Here is a 19,986-nt window from a genome sequence, read left to right on the forward strand (position 1 = left end):
CGCCGGAGCCGCCGCGGCCGCTTGCGAGCGGGGAGCGGAGCGGACGGAGCCAACATGGCGGCGCCGAGCCTGGGCCGGCCGTGACGGGGCGGTGCAGCGGGGCCGGGCCGGGCCGCGGCTATGGCGAGGGCAGCGTGAGGGGCTGTGCGTGCGGGTGAGGGACGGGCCCGGGAGCAGGCGGTTCCGCACACACCTCGGCGTCATCCGGTACCGGGCAGGGCCAGCGCAGAGAGGCCTCGGGCGCCGGGGGATGGCGGCCTAGCGGGGCCGCGCAGCAGAGCCCCGCGGAGCCGCCGAACCGGGCTCTTTGCGGCGGAGAACGGCGCCGCGGCCGCGCTTTGGGCCGGGAGGCTTCGCAGGGCTTGTTCCCTTCCCCCCCGGCTGCGGGGGGCTGGAGCCGGTAACCGGGAGGGGTCGGGGCGAGCATCGCTCCTACCCGCAGCCCCCGCGCTTTGGGGTGCAGCTCCGGGGGCTTTAACTTGGCTTGTACCGGAGCAGAGAGCGTCCGAGCAGGAGGCCCCAGGCCCGGCTCCCCCTTTCCGCCCCCCCCCGGTTGTTGGTGAGCGCGGAGGGGCCGGTATGGGCCGCGGTGTGCGGGGCTAACCCGGCTCCGAGGCGAGGTTCTCGCTTCCCCCCCCCACCCTCCGAGGCGCTCGGCAGCAGCAGCCGCGCCGAGGGAGCAGCTCAGGAGGAAGGGAGCAGGGAGGCGGCTCCTCAGCAGCGGGGTCGTGGAACGAGGCATGAGGTAGAGAGCGCAGGGCGAGCGCTGGGACTTCCCTCGTCCTCCCCGAACCCATCGGTTATTGAATAGGGGGGGGCAAAAACACCCCAGGCTTTTTTTTTGGGGGGGGGGAGCCAAATAATTGGGTGGCTTCTGGCAAATCACCCCCGAATCCGGCTCTGGAAGTTTGGCTCCGGCGCTGCAAGAGCCACCAGGAACCTGCAGCCGGTGGAAGAAGTCAAGGAGCAAAGGGGATAGAAGCCTCCATCCAGCACGGCCGCTGTGGGAAGCCGGGATATCAGAGCTCCTCTCTGAGGTGGGTGCTCCTTCGTGTTTTGTGCGTGTGTCACCCATTCCTTCTTCTGGATGGAGCTGTTCCAGGATGGATATGTGAGCCTCAGGGGGGGTTGATACCTCCAATAGTCCTGGCTGGGGATGCTTGGGAAGCTTTGGCTGCAGGTGGATCCCGACCCGTGTTCCTTTTGCTCATGGGTGAAGCTGTGTCCATGGCCCAAGTGGTGTGTGTGTGGGGGAGGCTCCGGGAGAGCAGCTCCAGGGCTTTGGAATGTTGGTGTCCAGGTACCCGGGGGGGAGCTGTTCCTCGGTGCTGGTGGTGTTGGAAATGGAGGCTGGTGGTGGCAGGAGTTAGATGAGGCGATGGGGTGAAGTTCAGCATCCTCCATGCACCATAACTCCTCGATCTTACCCCAGAGCAGTGCCCAGCAGAGCTGCTTCTGCATCGGGCTTGTTCTCATGTGGTTACAGACACTGTGTGTGGTGACGCAGCGTGGCCGAGTGCTTCCTCTTCCTTCTCCTGAAGCCAATCCCCATGTCCTGTCCCTACATCCCTTGTCCCAAGCCCCTCTCCAGGTTTCCTGCAGCCCCTTCAGGCACTGGAGCTGCTCTCAGGTCTCCCCTTCAGGAGCCTTCTCTTCTCCAGGCTGCCCCAGCCCAGCTCTCTCAGCCTGGCTCCATGGCAGAGCTGCTCCAGCCCTCGCAGCAGCTCCGTGGCCTCGCTCCAGCAGCTCCACGTCCCTCTGGTGCTGCTGCCCCAGAGCCGGATGCAGGATATGGGGCCTCAGAGCGCAGCAGTGGGGCAGGATCCCTCCCATGCCCCTGCCCTGGGGGTGCTCCCAGCACATGGGGGGGTTCTCCTCACCCAGCACCCCTGAATGGCTCTCTATGGCTCTGGATCCATCCCCTCGGGGTTTGGGACTTGTGCGGGCAGGGATGCGCTGCGAGGAGCGGGGGCTCTGGGATGGACACCCCAGAAACCCCCAACGGGCACCAGGAGGAGCAGGGCGCCGGCTTTGGTGAAGTGCAGGGCACCCAGAGCTTGTTTTTCCTGTTCACCTTCCAGTGCAGGAATGACCCTGGAGGCTGAGGGTGGTTGGTGCCGGGTGTCTGAGCCTCCTGTCCCCCCCCTTGCCGCCGGTCAGGGGCCGCTCTGGCTGCTCCTCCAGGCAATCCAAGGGATTTAAGGCTTTTCTCAGGGTATCGGTGCTGCGGGGTTAAGGCAGGAGGGGAGCCGGAGGTGAGGGCAAGCTGGGATCTCTTCCTTCCCATCTTCCCCTCCCGCTGGAATCCCCTGGTGCCTGGAAGGGAAAACCCAGCGTGGTTGGGACCAAACCAAACCTCTGCCCTGGTGAAAGGTCCCGAGAGCAGCTCCGGGCTCTGGGGACAGAGGTCAGGCTCCTGTTGTGGTATCAACACGCTTGGGGCTGCAGCAGTGACCCGGCAGGCACCGGTCAGCACCGGTACCACGACACCAACCCGGTCTGGATGGGACCGTGCTGGCGTGGGTGCTCTCAGGTTAACGCTGCTCACCGCAAGGGTTTTGTTTGGCTGAGTTCCTGTGCCTTTCCTTCCCCAAAAGGTTGGGCATTGGGACAGGCTGTCCAGGGCAGTGCTGGGATCCCTGGAAGCGTTCCCAATCCCTCGGTGCCATGGGTTAGTGATGGCCTTGGCAGTGCTGGGGAACGGTTGGCCAGGATGAGCTTAAAGGGCTTTTCCAGCCGGGTTGGTTCCATGATTCCATGTGCTGCTGCTGCTGCTGCTGTGGCTCCTGGGAAAGGCCTCTTCAGAACACAGCATTCCCAAGGTTGAGGAGAGCGGAGCGATCCGCTCGCAGTGTGCCCGGACCGCTGGGAGCAGCTCCACGCATCTTCCACTGGAGCTATTTGCATCTTGCAAGAGGAATCCAAAGCGCTCGGGAGCCCTCCGGTGCCTCCCAGCGCGTGAGTCACCGGCTGTGCCGGGAATAGCTGGGAGATTCCTGCTGGTATCCCGTGTTTACGCCGCCGTCGCCTCTCTGCTTTGGGAACAGTAACCAGGGGGAAGCGGCTCTGGAGCCGGCTGAGCCAGGAGGGAGCTCCCAGCGCCGGACCAGGGCTGGAGCTGGCTCTGCTCCCACAGAGCTCGAGTGCGTTGTGGTGCCGGCCCCAGGTGCCCGGTGTCACCGGGATGCACGGGGTGCTGGGTGGGTGTGAGTGCCGGTGCTGGGTGGTGGCAGAGCCGGGAGCAGCCGGTCTGACGAGGCCGCTGCTCCTCGCTCGGCTTTGAAGCCCAACAGGCCCGGACCTGCTGGGCACCCCATTTCCTCCTCCCTTGATGTTTCGGTGCCATCCAGTGCCCGTGGGGGTCATTGGGCTCCAACAGGGACACAGGTCCTGCCCTTGAGCCCCAGAGCCTGGAGCTGGGGGGGGGTTGGTTCATGGTAACGTGGCGGAGTTGGTGCTGGCAGAGCCAGGATGGTCCCAGCCCGTCAGTGTGGGATGCTCCAGTGGCAGAGAGGCTGAGCTGCAGTGGTGGGATGCAGAGGGAGAATCCATGGGGAAGGAGCTGCAGTGGTGGGATGCAGAGGGAGCATCCATGGGGAGGGGGGTGCAGAGGGAGAATCCATGGGGAAGGAGCTGCAGTGGTGGGATGCAGAGGGAGAATCCATGGGGATAGAGCTGCAGTGGTGGGATGCAGAGGGAGCATCCATAGGGATGGAGCTGCAGTGGTGGGATGTAGAGGGAGCGTCCATAGGGATAGAGCTGCAGCGGTGGGATGCACAGGGAGCATCCATGGGGAAGGAGCTAGAGTGGTGGGATGCAAAGAGAGCATTCGTGGGGATGGAGCTGCAGTGGTGGGATGCACAGGGAGCATCCATAGGGATGGAGCTGCAGTGGTGGGATGTAGAGGGAACGTCCATAGGGATAGAGCTGCAGCGGTGGGATGCACAGGGAGAATCCATGGGGAAGGAGCTGCAGTGGTGGGATGCAAAGAGAGCATTCGTGGGGATGGAGCTGCAGTGGTGGGATGCAGAGAGAGCATCCATGGGCAAGGAGCTGCAGTGGTGGGATGCAAAGAGAGCATTCGTGGGGATGGAGCTGCAGTGGTGGGATGCAGAGAGAGCATCCATGGGCAAGGAGCTGCAGTGGTGGGATGCAAAGAGAGCATCCATAGAGAAGGAGCTTCAGTTTTGGGACGCAGAGGGAGCGTCCATGAGGCTTGGGTTCAACCCCGTCTCCGTTGCCTCTCAGGCTCGAGGCGCTGCCGGGCGACGATGGCCGCCTTCAAGCGGAGCCGGGCGCAGGCGTGGCCGGAGGAGCGCGGCGACCGCGAGCACGGGCTCTACAGCCTGCACCGCATGTTCGACATCGTGGGCACGCACCTGACGCACCGCGACGTGCGCGTCCTCTCCTTCCTCTTCGTGGACGTCATCGACGACTACGAGCGGGGCATGATCCGCAGCGGCAGGGATTTCCTGCTGGCGCTGGAGCGCCAGGGCCGCTGCGACGAGACCAACTTCCGCCAGGTCCTGCAGCTCCTGCGCATCATCACCCGCCACGACCTGCTGCCCTACGTCACCCTCAAGCGCCGGCGCGCCGGTGAGTGCCACGCAGCGCCTCCATGCAAGCTTAGAAGGACCCATTGAAAGGCAAAGGGGGGGGTGGTGGTGTGGGGGGGGGGGTGATGGGGTTTAGCAAGCACCCATGGGTGGGTTTGGGGGGTAAGGAGTCGTTTTGGGCTGTAGCGGCAGAGAGTGCCTCCCGCTTCTCCCAGTGCCTGCTGCTAGGCTCTGGGTTGTAGGGAAATGATGCTTTTGGCCCCACATCCCCTCTGGAGTGAGGTCCTGGAATGGGTTGGGTTGGAAAGGACCTTAAGATCTTCCAGTTCCAACCCTCCCGTTGCCATGGGGGATGCTGTGGGTGCTGTCAGCACTGCGATGAGCAACACACACAGAGGCCTATCCATATCCAGGGCTTTCTTCACCTGTTTTCCATCGGGATGCCCCAAACCCTCCTCTTCTGCCCCTTTTCCCCTGCTTCTCTCCTGGCTCAGAGCCCCCAAGACCCTTTTGGGGTCATCACCCCTCAATGTACAGTGCAGAGACCATCACCTGGAGCAGGGAGTTGCTCCGGCAGGATTCACCCTTGGAATTTGCATCTTTGCTTCACCTCTGGATAATTGGCCTTTTGTGGCCGTTCCAGCAGTTCCCCACTCCTGGTTCCTGCTCACACCATTCCCTGGAAAGCAGCAAGTGGAGGCAGGCCCTGAAAACAGCCTGGTGCTGGTTCCGCGGGGTTCATCTGTGCCTCTCTGTGCCCTTGTCCTGGAGGGTTTTTGGGTGTCTCAACGCTGTTTCTGGGGGTTCTCCAGCAGCTTTTTGGGGCCAAAATCTCACTTGAGGGGGGGTCCTGGCTGCTGGGCCCCCTGTGGTGGGAGCTGGCAGCTTCCCCATGGGGTTTTGGGGTAGGTTAATGGGGAGGATGGTACCAGGGTGGTCGGAGCTTGGTGTTCACGCTGTCAGAGGAGCAGTGCTTGGTGCTCAGGAGACCCCATTGCTGTGGAAATGGTTTCATCGAATGCCCAAAAGTAGGATTTCCGCTGGCTTTATTAGGAGAGGCATCTCCCATGGGGTTTGTAGCCCCATTTGCAGCTCCAGAGCACGGATTGATGGGTCCATAGTGAGCATTCCCTGCTCCCGTGTCCTTCCAGACCCTGCAGGTCTGTCTCCTCCTGCCTCATTCTCATTCATGGCTCCGGAAAGGAGCAGATTGATCTGGAATCCAGCTGCAGGCCAGGGGTGAAGGCACAGAGGGAGGTACCTGGGGGGTGAGACCCAGCCTTGGCCAGCAGGATGTGAGGGAGCCAAGGACAGGACAGCCCCGTGCTCTCCCCGGCTCAGCTCTGCTCCCCCCCCACGATGTTCCTTGAGCAGCTTCCCATGGGATTCCCACTTTTCCTTCTCTTTCCCAGTGTGTCCGGACCTGGTGGACAAGTACCTGGAGGAGACGTCCATCCGCTACGTGACGCCGCGCGCGCACGGCGACACCGAGCACGGCCTCGGCCACCCCCAGAAATCAGGTGGGTGCTGCGGGGTCACCCCATCGGGATTGTCCCCCAGGGCTTGGGGGGCTGCTTGGTTTGGGGTGGGGGATGTGATTTGAGCTCCCCCTTTGGGTTCGCACAGGATCGAGGGATGGAGCTGGGTGCTGGGGATAAAGAGGATGCTCCAACATGGATCTGGAGGGTGCCCCAGTGGGGCCTGGGGGGTGTCTCTGTGTCCCTGACCGTGTCGTTCCCCCCACCCCTGCAGTGCCTCCCCACCACCCTGTGGTCTGCTGCTCCGCGGCGGGACCCCAGATCTGTACCAAGAGGCCCGGGCGCAGCAGGACCCTCCTGGGCAGTCAGCGCAAGAGGAGGAAGTCGGCGACGCCGGACCCCAAGGAGAAGCAGACCTGTGGTAAGGAGCTGGGGGGTGTGTGTGTGTGTGTGCTCAATGTGGGGCTTTGGGGGCCTCAGTGTGGGGCTTTCGGGGGCTCAGTGTGGGGCTTTGAGGGGGCTGAATGTGGGGCTTTGGGGAGCTCAGTGTGGGGCTTTGAGGGGGCAGAATGTGGGGCTTTGGGGAGCTCAGTGTGGGGCTTTGGGGAGGCTTAGTGTGGGGCTTTGGGGAGGCTTAATGTGGGGCTTTGGGGGGAGCTCAGTGTGGGGCTTTGGGGAGCTCAGTGTGGGGCTTTGGGGGGCTCAGTGTGGGGCTTTGAGGGGGCTGAATGTGGGGCTTTGGGGAGCTGTGTGGGGCTTTGAGGGGGCTCAGTGTGGGGCTTTGAGGGGGCTGAATGTGGGGCTTTGGGGAGCTCAGTGTGGGGCTTTGGGGAGCTCAGTGTGGGGCTTTGGGGGGCTCAGTGTGGGGCTTTGAGGGGGCTGAATGTGGGGCTTTGGGGAGCTGTGTGGGGCTTTGAGGGGGCTCAGTGTGGGGCTTTGAGGGGGCTGAATGTGGGGCTTTGGGGAGCTCAGTGTGGGGCTTTGAGGGGGCTGAATGTGGGGCTTTGGGGAGCTCAGTGTGGGGCTTTGGGGAGGCTTAATGTGGGACTTTGGGGGAGCTCAGTGTGGGGCTTTGGGGGGGCTCTGTGTGGGGCTTTGAGGGGAGCTCAGTGTGGGGCTTTGGGGGAGCTCAATGTGGGGCTTTGGGGGAGCTCAATGTGGGGCTTTGGGGGGCTCAGTGTGGGGCTTTGAGGGGGCCCAGTGTGGGGCTTTGGGGGGAGCTCAATGTGGGGCTTTGGGGGGGCTCAGTGTGGGGCTTTGGGGGGAGCTCAATGTGGGGCTTTGGGGGGGCTCAGTGTGGGGCTTTGAGGGGAGCTCAGTGTGGGGCTTTGGGGGGAGCTCAGTGTGGGGCTTTTGGGGGAGCTCAATGTGGTGCTTTGGGGGGTCAATGTGGGGCTTTTGGGGGAGCTCAATGTGGTGCTTTGGGGGGTCAGTGTGGGGCTTTGGGGGGAGCTCAATGTGGGGCTTTGGGGGGTTCAGTGTGGGGCTTTGTGGAGCTCAGAGCAATGACCACCCTCTCCATCCGTCCCCCCTCTCCCCAGACATCCGCCTGCGAGTGCGAGCCGAGTACTGCCAGCACGAGACGGCGCTTCAGGGCAACGTCTTCTCCAACAAGCAGGACCCTTTGGAGCGCCAGTTCGAGCGTTTCAACCAGGCCAACACCATCCTCAAGTCCCGGGACCTGGGCTCCATCATCTGTGACATAAAGTTCTCAGAGCTCACCTACCTCGACGCCTTCTGGCGCGATTACATCAACGGCTCCTTGCTGGAAGCCCTCAAGGGCGTCTTCATCACGGACTCGCTCAAGCAAGCCGTGGGCCACGAAGCCATCAAACTGCTGGTCAATGTGGACGAGGAGGATTACGAGGTCGGGCGCCAGAAACTCCTGAGGAACTTGATGCTGCAGACGGCTCCTTGATGCAGCCCCTTCCGTGGAGATGATGGGGGGGGGGGGGGCTTCTTCTTGAGAAGGGGGGGTTGCTTTTCCTTAAGGGAGAAAACAATGGTGGAACCCCTCCCACCCCGTCCCATCGGTGGGGTTGGAGCTGTGGGGAGAGGCCCTGATGTGTCCCCCTCCCCCTGTTCCTGTCACACACGCCCACACCCCCCCTTCCCCCCCCCCTTATTTTCTATCCATTAAAACCAACCGAAAAAAGGCAAATTCCTGCCTGGGGCACCTCAGTGCTGGCGCCAGCCGAGATTTGGGGCCGGGTGGGCTCAGCCCCATGGTGGCTTTGTCCCCCTCTTGCCCTATGTGACCATCACGGGGTTGGGGGGGGGGCTCTGGGGGCAGCCACGTTGTGTCCCCCCCTCTGTTTCTCTTCATCCTCCCCCTCCATCCTCCTCCTCCTCCCTGTCGCCTCGGTGGGTTTCTCAGGAGTAAAACCGTCCCCGCGGCGTCCCCCGGACCATGTGCCTTCGTGTCCCCCTCCCCTGCAGGGCCCAGGGGGGGGCAGGACCAGCGCCGAGGGATTCCCCCCCCCCCACACCCCCCCCCCACACCCCAGCTGCCAACAGGGACACACTGGGGCAGGTTGGGGCACCCTGCCCTGCCTGTTGCTGGCAGCAGGCAGCTGAGCCCCTGCCTGCACTCGGTGGGGGGGGTTGGCTGCAGTGTGTGGTCCATGCCCCCCCCCCCAACCCTTGCAGCTCCCATAGTTGGGAATGGGGTGGGGGGGTTCCAGCTCCATCCTGGTTTCGTGGTGTTTCTCCCCATCCCCACATGGTGATGACCCCTTGGGGTAGGGGAGGCCGCCCCCCCCCCCCCCCAGGACTCGTGTGTGTAAGTGTGGGGACCCCCCCCCCAAATCCTCTGCTTATGGACAGTTCCGGCACAACTTGGTGTAATTTCTGTGACTTCTGTATTTTTTAAGCTCCACTCAAACATCATAATCCCTGTGTAGCTTTTTGGGTTTCTTGAAATAAACATCTACTGCAGCATCCGGCTCCTTCCTTCCACAGCGCCGCCGCCCCCCCCACCACCGAGCACCGGGACCCCCAAACCGGGCTGATGGGGTTGGGAGCCCTCCTGCTGCCCCCTAAGTGCATCCTGCTGCTGTGATCTGGGGAGAAACGGCCTGCAATGGAGTCAGTGTGGCTCTGCCGTGGCTCATGGCACCAGCCCCACGGTGCCGTAGAGGTCGTGCCGGCGGTGGCTCTGCACCGGGATCTCGCGCCGGATGCGGTGCAGGTACTCGAGGTCGATCTCGGCGTAGCAGAGCCCTGGCCCCTCGTGGCACTGGGCCACCACAGCCCCCCACGGGTCCACGACCAGTGAGTGACCATAGGACGTCCGGTGCTCGTGGTTCTTCCCGGTTTGGGCCGCCGCCACCACGTAGCACTGGCTCTCGATGGCCCTGGCACGCAGCAGAACCTGCCGGGGATGTGGCGCTACCAAACACAGCTCGAGAGGGGGCAGTTGTGCCCCTTAAATACCCCTAAAAAAAGGGGGGTTTTATCCTCATTGTGGCTGCAGGGTTGCTCCCAGGTGGGTCTGCACTCACCTCCCAGTGCGCTGAGCCTGTGTGCACGGTGAAGGCCGAAGGGTAGGTGAGGATCTCGGCGCCGGCACGCTGCAGCGCCAGCGAGAGCTCAGGGAACCGCAAGTCGTAGCAGATGGAGAGGCCGAGCTGGTGGTGGGGGGAACACGTTGGTGAGGACGCGGTGCTGGGCCGCGAGAGGGGCCCCGGGTACCGGCCCGTGCCGTACCTTGCCCGCCGGCGTGCTGACCGGCGCCACGATCTCGGTGCCGGGGTTGGTGAAGCTGCTCTCCTTCATGGACACGCGGCCCTCCAGCTCCACGTCACACAGGTGGGTCTTCCTGTACGCGGCCACCAGGCGCCCTGGGGGGACAGGAGGGGGTGAAGGGGCAAACGGGGAGCCCCGATATCAGTGGGGCAGAGCTTTGGGGCGAGGGGGGGGGTGTCTCACCGGTGGAGTCCAGCAGCACGTGGCAGTTGTAGATGCGCTGCGTGCTCGCCCAGTCCCGGCCGCGCTCGTGGAAGCCGCCCAAGGACAACCACACGCCGCAGTCCCTGCGATAGGCACCATCGGTGACACCGGTTCCACCGGGACCCCCAGCTCCAACCAACGCCGGTGCGTGGTACCTGGCCAGCTCCGCGTAGCGCCCCATCAGGGCCCCATCCAGCCCCTCGGCCAGGCTCAGCGTCTGCGCCGGGTCGCCGCCGATGTAGTCGAAGCCTTCGGGGAGGAAGACGAGGCAAGCGCCGCGCCGAGCCGCCTCCCGCACCAGCCCGGCACAGGACGTGAAGTTCTGCTCCTTGTCCGGCGTTGAGGTCACCTGGCCCACGGCCACCAGCGGCTTCGTGGCCATGGCGCGGCACAGGGCGGCACCGGGGCGCGGGCGGCACAGGGCGCTCAGCCTGGGGACGACACGGGTGGGGATGGGGGGCACAGCCCAGGATGGGGCTTGGGAGGGGGACAGGACACGGTCCCATGGCTACGGGATTGACACTGCACAGGGGCCTGGGGGGGGAACACCCCCCAGCACCCCAAAACTGCCCCCGGCACCCCCAAAACTGCCCCCAGCACCCCAAAACTGCCCCTGGCACCCCCAAAACTGCCCCCAGCACCCCAAAGCTGCCCCCAGCACCCCAAAGCTGCCCCCGGCACCCCCAAAACTGCCCCCATCATCCCAAAACTGCCCTTAGCACTCCAAAACTGCCCTCAGCACCCCAAAACTGTACCCAGAACCCCCTCAAACTGCCCCCAGCACCACTCAAACTGCACCCGCACCCCAAAAATGCCCTCAGCACCCCCAAAACTGCCCCAGCAGTGCCCAGGCCAGACCCCAACTGCCCCCAGCACCCCAAAACTGCTCCCAGCACCATTCAAACTGTCCCCAGCACCCCGAAACTGCCCTTAGCACCACTCAAACTGCCCTCAGCACCCCCAAAACTGCCCCCAGCAACCCAAACTGCCCCCAGCACCCCAAGACTGCCCTCAGCACCCCCTCAAACTGCCCCCAGCACCCCAAAACTGCCCCCGGCACCACTCAAACCGCCTCCAGCACCCCATAACTGCCTCAGAACGCCCCAAAATGCCCCAGGCCAGCCCCAAAAGTGCCCCCAGCACCCCCTAAACTGACCCAGCTCTACTCCAGGCCAGACCCCAACAGCCCCAGCACCCCAAATCTGCCCCAGCGCCCCAAACTGCCCCCAGCACCCCCAAATTACCCCCAGCACCCCAAACGTGCTCCAACCCCCCCCCAAACTGCCCCAGTTGTGCCCCACATCAGAACCCCCCCTCAATGGCCCCATTTGCCCCAAACCCCCCCTCCCCGGTCCCTCTCCCGTCCCCCCCCCCCGTACATGCGCCACCGGCGGCACCTCGGGTCCCGGAGCAAAGTCCCCCCCCCGTGCCCTCAACAAAGATGGCGCCAGCAGCGCCTCAACGCCGGGCTCCGCTGCCCCACACAAACATGGCGCCCGCCTCGCCTTACTTCCGCTTCCCGCCGGAAGGGGGCGTGGCTGCGGGCTGGGGAGGCGGGGGCAAGATGGCGGACAGCGGGAAGGGGCGGCCGGCGGCGGGCGGGGGGAAGGCGCCCACCGCGGAGCAGGTCCGGGACCGGGATCGGGACCGGGATCGGGATCGGGATCGGGGGGTCCCGGAGGAGGAGGAGGAGGAGGGAGGGTGGTGGTGGGGGTGGTGCTGGCAGTGGGGCGGGGTCTGCGGTGCCCCCCCCCCTCACGGCCCTGTCCGCGCAGGTCGTGGCTCGGTTCAACCGGCTGCGGCAGGAGCAGCGCGGCCTCGCCTCGAAGGCGGCGGAGCTGGAGCTGGAGCTCAACGAGCACAGGTGGGGCTCGGACACGGGGATGGGTCCGGGGGGTCTGTTCCGGGCCTCACCCGCAGCGTGCCCGTGTCCCTCCGTCCCCCCCCAGCCTCGTCATTGAGACCCTGCGGGACGTGGACCCCACGCGGAAGTGTTACCGGATGGTGGGGGGCATCCTGGTGGAGCGCACGGTCAAGGAGGTGCTGCCTGCGCTGGAGAGCAACAAGGAGCAGGTCAGGGAAACGGGGGGGGTTCGGGGGTCCCCATCCCGTATGTGTGCCCCGTACCCCCCCCCCCACCACCATCGGGGGAGCCGCTTTTACCTTCCCCTTGCCCCCCCCCCCCCCCCCCCACCTCCAGATCAGCAAAATCATCGCGACGCTGAACCAGCAGCTGCAGGCCAAGGGCCGGGAGCTGAACGAGTTCCGGGAGCAGCACCAGATCCGCCTGGTGGGCGAGGACGAGCCCCGGCAGCCGCCCGGCGACGGGGCCGGGGGGGCCGCGGCCAAGGGAGGCTCTGCCGGGGTCCTGGTCTCGTAGCGCCGGGTCCCGGCTTCCTCCTCCTCATTGTGCTTTTGTTAAATAAATGTTGGGTTTTTTTCCCCCCTTTGGTTGTGGGCGCTAAGGGGGCTGGGGTGGGGGGTGGAGGGAAAGGGGGTGCAGCCCCATATAGGCTCAGACCCACCTGTTTTGCCCCAAGCGACCTCCAGAGCTCCCCCTCAGCAGTGGTGATGGGTGAGGATGGGGGTGATGGGTGCCATGGGGGGGGGGGGGTGGGCCCCAAAAGACAGGGGAAGGGGTTCTTGGGGGGACGGGGGATGAATGTGGGGGTGCTGGGAGGTGGTGGCAGCGGGCAGGGACGGTGTCACCGTGCCCCTGCCGAAGCCGGTGCGTACCGGTGCGCGCTGGCACGTGGCACCGCGCTGTTGACTGTACACAGCCCCCGCCTGCGGCGTCACCGCCACCGGGCCCGGCCGGTTCCCTGCGGCCGCCGGCCCCATATAACACCGGTGCCACCGGGGCTGGCAGAGGACACCATGGAGGGGACCAGGGCACCGCGGCTGGACGAGGCTGAGCGTGAGAGCCTGATGGGCTCCGTCCACGGCGTCTCGGGGCCCGGTACCGCACCGGGGAGGGGGGGGGGGTGTTGGTGGATGGGGCTGGTCAGTGACGGTGCCGTATCCCGGTGTCCTCACAGTGGTGACGGCCTCACGCATGGCGGGAGCAGCCATGTACGAGCTGGTGCGCGTGGGGCATGCCGAGCTGGTGGGGGAGATCATCCGCTTGGAGGGGGACATGGCCACGCTCCAGGTCTATGAGGAGACCTGTATCCTGCTGCCCCTGTGTGCCCCCATCCCGCCATCCTGCATCCCTTCACTCTCCTATACCCCCCCTCCAGTCACCTGCCATCTTCCCTTGTCCCCCCATCCCTTTTCTGTTCCCTCATCCTGTCCCCTTCCTGTTCCCCCGATTCTGTCCTGTCCCCCCCCCCATCCTTTTCTTGTCCTTCCATCCTGTCTCATTTTCCCTGTCCTGTCCTCACTGTCCCCTCATCCTATCCTGTTCTCTCTGCCCGGTCCCCTCCATGTCCCCACTGTGCTGCCCTGTCCCCACTGTCCTACTCTCTTCTTGGACCCTAACATGGGACCCTATCCTGTCCTGTTCTCCCTGTCCCCTTCCTGTTCTCCCCATCCTGCCCTTTCCCCATGTCCTCTCCCCTCCTTATCCCCCCACACCTTTCCCTGTACCCCCTGGTCCTTCCCGCTCCCCCCATCCTGCCCAGTCCCCTCCTTATCCCCCACACCTTTCCCTGTCCCCCCTGGTCCTTCCCGCTACCCCCGTCGTGCCTTGTCCCCTCCTTATCTCCCTACACCTTTCCCTGGTCCTTCCTGCTCCCCCCTATCCTGCCCTGTCCCCTCCTTATCCCCCTACACCTTTCCCTGGTCCTTCCCGGTCCCCCCCCATCCTGCCCAGTCCCCTCCTTATCCCCCCCCACCTTTCCCTGTCCCCCCCCGGTCCCCCCCATCCTGCCCCGTGATCCCCCCCCCCGTGTTCCCGGTGCCCTTTCCTGAGCGCGGCGCAGCGGGGGTGCAGGTGGGGGACCCGGTGCTGCGCACGGGGAAGCCGCTCTCGGTGGAGCTGGGTCCCGGCATCCTCGGCTCCATCTTCGACGGGATCCAGCGCCCGCTGCGGGACATCGCGGAGCTCACGCACAGCATCTACATCCCGCGGGGCACCAACGTCCCCGCGCTCGCCCGTCACCTCGACTGGGACTTCGCCCCCAGCAAGGACATCCGGGTGCGTGGCCCGATGTGGGGACACCCCCTTCCCCCTTTAAACCCACCTTGTCCCGGCACCCCCCGGGGGTCGCAGCCCCATCACTCGTCCTCACGGCTGCCCCATAGGTCGGGAGCCACCTCACCGGTGGAGACATCTACGGGTCGGTGGCGGAGAACTCGCTCATCCAGCACAGGATCATGGTGCCGCCGCGGAGCCGGGGCACCGTCACCTACATCGCCCCCCCCGGGCGCTACAGCGTCTCGGTGAGGACCGGGACCGGGGCTCGGGGTGATGATGGGGGAGGAGGGATGCGGGTCCTGCCCGTCCCGTTCTGTCCCGTCCCCAGGACGTGGTGCTGGAGCTGGACTTCCAGGGCTCCACGGAGAAGCTGACGATGCTGCAGGTCTGGCCCGTGCGCCAGACCCGGCCCGTGGCGGAGAAGCTGCCGGCGAATCACCCGCTGCTGACGGGACAACGGGTGCTGGACGCCCTCTTCCCGTAGGGAACGGGGCTGGGAGATGGGGACGGAGACAGAGATGGGAATGGAGACAGAAGGTGGCGATGTGGGACAGGGATGGAAGTGGGGATAGGGTTGGAGGTGGGAAGAAGGGGCAGAGTTAGGGATTGGGGACACTGGGAGAGGGATCAGATCACAGAGGGAATAAGGGGCAGGGGATGGAAATGAGGATAGGGACAGGGAATGAGGAACAGGGATGGCATTGGGGATATGGAACAGAGAGAGACTGGAGACAGGGATGGGGAGAGAGCGATGTGGGACAGGGATGGAAGTGGGGATAGGGTTGGAGGTGGGAATAAGGGGCAGCGTTAGGGATGGGGACACGGGTCAGGGATCAGATCACAGAGGGAATGAGAGGAAGAGATGGAGATGGGGATAGGGACAGGGAATGGGATTGGGGATATGGAACAGAGAGAGATAGGCTGGGGACAGGGATGGGGAGTGAGCGATGTGGGACAGGGATGGAAGTAGGGATAGGGCTGGAGATGGGAATAAGGGACAAGTATAGATGAGAGGGACAAGGGTTGGAATACGGATGGGGTTGGGAACAGGGCTCGGGGTGGCGACCATGAGGGTCACCCTAACTCCAGGAAGTCCCGAGGGATGCGGGCTGAGGATCCCTCCTGCCTCCCACCTCCACTGGGTTGCAGTGGTGTGGTGGGGTCAGCCCCTCTGCCCCCCATGGCCACCGCTCTCGTCCACCCCTCGTGTCCCCATCCCGTCGTGCCCCCGTCCCCAGGTGCGTGCAGGGCGGCACCACGGCCATCCCCGGCGCTTTCGGCTGTGGCAAAACCGTCATCTCCCAGTCCTTGTCCAAGTATTCCAACAGCGACGTCATCGTCTACGTGGGCTGCGGCGAGCGCGGCAACGAGATGTCCGAGGTCCTGCGGGACTTCCCCGAGGTGGGCACGGGGACGGTGGTACCAAAGGGATGCTGGCACCATGGGGACGGGGATGCGGCGGTGACCATGGTACCGCCATCCTCAGCTCACCATGGAGGTGGACGGGAGGACAGAGACCATCATGAAGCGCACGACGCTGGTGGCCAACACCTCCAACATGCCGGTGGCCGCGCGTGAAGCCTCCATCTACACGGGTGAGTGCGCCAGGGTGGGCTCGGGTCATGCCTGTGGCACGGGTGAGCACACGTGTGCGCTTGACACGAAGGCACCGGCGTGCGTGGGCTGCGGGCGCAGGGGTGGTGGCCATGAGGTTGCTGGAGAGCACAGTGGGTGTGCAAGGCATGCACAGGGGCGTGCAATGGGAGCACAGGGGGGTGCAAGGAGCACGCAACGGGTGTTCAAGGGGCGCCCAGGGGTGTTCAATGGGCGCACAGGGGTGTGCAGTGGGTGTACAGGGGCGTGCAATCAGTGCACAGGGGTGAGCAAGGGAAGCACATGGGTGTGCAAGGGGTGCACGGGTGTGCATTGTGTGTACAGGGGTGTGCAATGGGCACACACGGATGTGCAAGGCACACACGGGTGTGCAATGGGTGCATAATGGGTGTGCAATGGGCACACATGGGTGTGCAATGGGTGCACAATGGGTGCGCAATGGGTGCACAAGTATGTGCAATGGGCGCACCGGGCTGTGCAGCGGGCACACACGAGTGCAATGGGAACACAGGGGTGTGCAATGGGCGCACAATGGGTGTGCAATGGGTGCGCAATGAGTGTGCAATGGGCACGGGTGTGCGATGGGTGCACATGGGTGTGCAATGAGCACGCACAATGGGTGTGCAATGGGTGCACACAGGGGTGTGTAATGGGTGCACATGGGTGTGCAATGGGCGCACATGGGTGTGCAATGGGTGTGCAACAGGCACACACAGGGGTGTGCAATGGGCACACACATGGGTGTGCAATGGGCGCACATGGGTGTGCAATGTGGGTGTGCAACGGGTGCACACAGGGGTGTGCAATGGGCACACCTGGGTGTGCAAGGGGCGCACATGGGTGTGCAATGGGTGTGCAACGGGCGTGCACATGGGTGTGCAAAGGGTGTGCAACGGGCACACACAGGGGTGTGCAATGGGCACACCTGGGTGTGCAAGGGGCGCACATGGGTGTGCAATGGGTGTGCAACGGGCGTGCACATGGGTGTGCAAAGGGTGTGCAACGGGCACACACAGGGGTGTGCAATGGGCACACACATGGGTGTGCAATGGGCGCACATGGGTGTGCAATGGGTGTGCAACGGGCACACACAGTGTGTGCAATGGGCACACAGTGGTGTGCAAGGGGCGCACACAGGGGTGTGCAATGGGCACACAGTGGTGTGCAAGGGACGCACAACGGGTGTGCCAGGCACACACATTGGTGCGAAGCCGCGTGCCCGCCGCAGGCATCACGCTGTCCGAGTACTTCCGCGACATGGGCTACCACGTCAGCATGATGGCCGACTCGACGTCGCGCTGGGCCGAGGCGCTGCGCGAGATCTCGGGGCGCTTGGCCGAGATGCCAGCGGGTGAGCCCAAACCTGGGGGGCCTTGGGGGGGCCGGGGGGGTCCCCCCCACTGTCCTGATGCCCCCCCCCATACCCTGGCTCCCCACAGACAGCGGTTACCCCGCGTACCTGGGCGCCCGCCTCGCATCCTTCTATGAGCGCGCCGGGCGCGCGCGGTGCCTCGGGAACCCCTCCCGCCACGGCAGCGTCAGCATCATCGGAGCGTGAGTGGGGGGCATGAGGGGAATGGGGTGGACCCCCCCTCCTGACACCCCTCACACCCGCCTTCCCCATCCCCTGCAGGGTGTCACCCCCGGGAGGGGACTTCTCCGACCCTGTCACCTCGGCCACGCTGGGCATCGTGCAGGTGAGTGGGGTGCAAGGGGGGACCCCAGTCACGGTGCGGTGCCCTCTACCCCCATTGCAGTGTGATCCCACTGACCCCCCCCCCATGGTCTGACCCCCCCCATAGCAGTGTGACCCCCTTGACGCCCATACTATTGTGACCCCCCCCATCTCAATCCCAGTGTGACCCCCTTGACGCCCATACTGATGTGACCCCATCCCAATCCCAGTGTGACCCCCCCGACCCCTCTATCTGATCCCCCCTATTGCAGTGTGACCCTCTTGACACCCACAATGCTGTGACCCCCCCATCCCAATCCCAGTGTGACCCCCCCGACCCCCCCATCTGACCCCCCTATTGCATTGTGACCCCCTAGACACCCATACTGGTGTGACTCTCCCATCCCAATCCCAGTGTGACCCCCCCAACCCCTCTATCTGATCCCCCCCATTGCAGTGTGACCCCCCTAACACCCATACTGGTGTAACCCCCCCATCCCAATCCCAGTGTGACCACCCCATCTGACCTCCCCATTGCAGTGTCACCCACCTAATCCCCATCCCACTGTGTCCCCCTGGCCCCTATTACGATGTGACCCCCCCTGACCCCCCCCATCGTTGTCTGACCATCCCCTTGCAGTGTGTTCCCCTGACCCCTATTGCAGTGTGACCCTCCGTGACCCCCATCCCCCGTGTCCCCTCTGACCTCCATCCTGGTGTGACCCCCCCCCTCCCACCCACACCATGGTGTGAACCCCCCATCCCGGTCTGACCCCCCCACTGCAGTGTGACCCCCCCTAATCCACATCCCAGTGTGTCCCCCTGACCCCTATTATGATGTGAACCTCCCTGACCCCCATCCCACATGTCCCATCCCGGTGTGACCCTCCCTGACCCCCATCCCTGTGTGACCCCCCTGACCCCTATCCCTGGTGCCCCCCCCCCATCCCTGGTGACCCCCCTGACCTCCTGCATCCCAGGTAACCCCCCCCCATCCCGGTGTGACCCCCCCCATCCCGGTGTGACCCTCCCTGACCCCCATCCCTGGTGCCCCCCCCATCCCTGGTGCCCCCCCCATCCCGGTGTGACCCCCCCCGACCCCCATCCCTGGTGACCCCCCATCCCTGTGTGACCCCCCCATCCCTGTGTGACCCCCCTGACCCCCATCCCTGGTGCCCCCCCCATCCCTGTGTGACCACCCCCGACCCCCATCCCTGGTGCCCCCAATCCCTGTGTGACCCCCCCCGACCCCCATCCCTGGTGCTCCCCCCAATCCCTGTGTGACCCCCCTGACCCCCATCCCTGGCGCCCCCCCCATCCCTGTGTGACCCCCCCCGACCCCCATCCCTGTGTGACCCCCCATCCCTGTGTGACCCCCCCATCCCTGTGTGACCCTCCCTTACCCCCATCCCTGGTGCCCCCCCCATCCCTGGTGCCCCCCCCATCCCTGTGTGACCCCCCCCATCCCGGTGTGACCCCCCCCGACCCCCATCCCTGGTCCCCCCCCCCAATCCCTGATGCCCCCACCCCTGATGCCCCCCCCTCCCCCGGGTGACCCCCCCTCCTCTGTGCCGGTCCCCAGGTGTTCTGGGGGCTGGACAAGAAGCTGGCGCAGCGGAAGCACTTCCCGTCCGTGAACTGGCTCATCAGCTACAGCCGGTACCTGCGGGCGCTGGAGCCCCACTACGAGCGCCTGCACCCCGAGTTCCCGGCGCTGCGCAGCCGCGCCCGGGAGATCCTGCAGGAGGAGGAGGAGCTGGCCGAGATCGTGCAGCTCGTGGGGAAGGTGGGATATGGGGTGCGGGGTGGGTAAGGGATGGGTAAGGGATGGGTAAGGGATGGGTACGGGATGGGTAAGGGATGGGTACGGGATGGGTAAGGGATGGGTACGGGATGGGTAAGGGATGGGTACGGGATGGGTACGGGATGGGTGCGGGATGGGTGCGGGATGGGTGCGGGATGGGTAAGGGATGGGTAAGGGATGGGTGCGGGATGGGAGCGGGATGGGTAAGGGATGGGTAAGGGATGGGTGCGGGATGGGTAAGGGATGGGTGCGGGATGGGTGCGGGATGGGTACGGGATGGGTAAGGGATGGGTACAGGATGGGTACGGGATGGGTAAGGGATGGGTGCAGGATGGGTGCGGGATGGGTAAGGGATGGGTAAGGGATGGGTAAGGGATGGGTGCGGGATGGGTGCGGGATGGGTGCGGGATGGGTGCGGGATGGGTGCGGGATGGGTGCGGGATGGGTGCGGGATGGGTATGGGTGGGATGGGTGCGGGATGGGTGCGGGATGGGTACGGGATGGGTACGGGATGGGTAAGGGATGGGTACGGGATGGGTGCGGGAGGGATGGGTGCGGGATGGGTAAGGGATGGGTAGGGATGGGTGCGGGATGGGTGCGGGATGGGTACGGGATGGGTGCGGGATGGGTAAGGGATGGGTAGGATGGGCAGGATGGGTGCGGGATGGGTACGGGATGGGTGCAGGATGGGAGCGGGATGGGAAAGGGATGGGTGCGGGATGGGTACGGGATGGGTACGGGATGGGTAAGGGATGGGTGCGGGATGGGTA

At 64.9% G+C, this 19,986-nt stretch overlaps 4 protein-coding genes across 4 annotated transcripts; 3 read left to right on the forward strand and 1 right to left on the reverse strand.

The window, feature by feature from the left end:
* Positions 1 to 850: 850 nt before the first annotated feature.
* Positions 851 to 7,955, forward strand: DEDD (death effector domain containing). The gene is made up of 5 exons (XM_057398730.1): positions 851 to 1,037; positions 4,249 to 4,596; positions 5,969 to 6,076; positions 6,309 to 6,455; positions 7,576 to 7,955. Exons 2-5 carry the CDS (start codon positions 4,272 to 4,274, stop codon positions 7,950 to 7,952), a joined length of 957 nt encoding a protein of 318 aa, XP_057254713.1. The 5' UTR covers positions 851 to 1,037; positions 4,249 to 4,271; the 3' UTR covers positions 7,953 to 7,955.
* A 1,188-nt stretch (positions 7,956 to 9,143) lies between these two features.
* NIT1 (nitrilase 1) lies at positions 9,144 to 11,395 on the reverse strand. The gene is made up of 6 exons (XM_057398731.1): positions 11,365 to 11,395; positions 10,141 to 10,416; positions 9,965 to 10,068; positions 9,743 to 9,876; positions 9,538 to 9,663; positions 9,144 to 9,407 (listed from the first exon to the last, which is right to left on the reverse strand). Coding segments are annotated over exons 1-6 (906 nt in total). The 5' UTR covers positions 11,367 to 11,395.
* Positions 11,396 to 11,411: 16 nt separating this feature from the next.
* PFDN2 (prefoldin subunit 2) lies at positions 11,412 to 12,373 on the forward strand. The gene is made up of 4 exons (XM_057398733.1): positions 11,412 to 11,612; positions 11,761 to 11,849; positions 11,935 to 12,058; positions 12,186 to 12,373. Exons 1-4 carry the CDS (start codon positions 11,427 to 11,429, stop codon positions 12,363 to 12,365), a joined length of 579 nt encoding a protein of 192 aa, XP_057254716.1. The 5' UTR covers positions 11,412 to 11,426; the 3' UTR covers positions 12,366 to 12,373.
* A 449-nt stretch (positions 12,374 to 12,822) lies between these two features.
* Positions 12,823 to 19,198, forward strand: LOC130593515 (V-type proton ATPase catalytic subunit A-like; the record flags this gene model as incomplete). Its single annotated transcript, XM_057398729.1, has 11 exons — positions 12,823 to 12,944; positions 13,024 to 13,152; positions 13,909 to 14,123; positions 14,231 to 14,368; positions 14,452 to 14,603; positions 15,362 to 15,524; positions 15,610 to 15,718; positions 16,966 to 17,088; positions 17,177 to 17,291; positions 17,371 to 17,434; positions 18,995 to 19,198. Coding segments are annotated over exons 1-11 (1,494 nt in total), but the record flags the coding sequence as incomplete, so codon positions are not given.
* Between the last annotated feature and the right edge of the window lie 788 nt (positions 19,199 to 19,986).

Source organism: Pezoporus wallicus, unplaced genomic scaffold (genome assembly GCF_028554395.1).
Source record: "Pezoporus wallicus isolate ANWC-B61680 ecotype Strahan unplaced genomic scaffold, APGP_CSIRO_Pwel_v1 contig_14817, whole genome shotgun sequence".
Lineage (NCBI taxonomy): Eukaryota > Metazoa > Chordata > Aves > Psittaciformes > Psittacidae > Pezoporus > Pezoporus wallicus.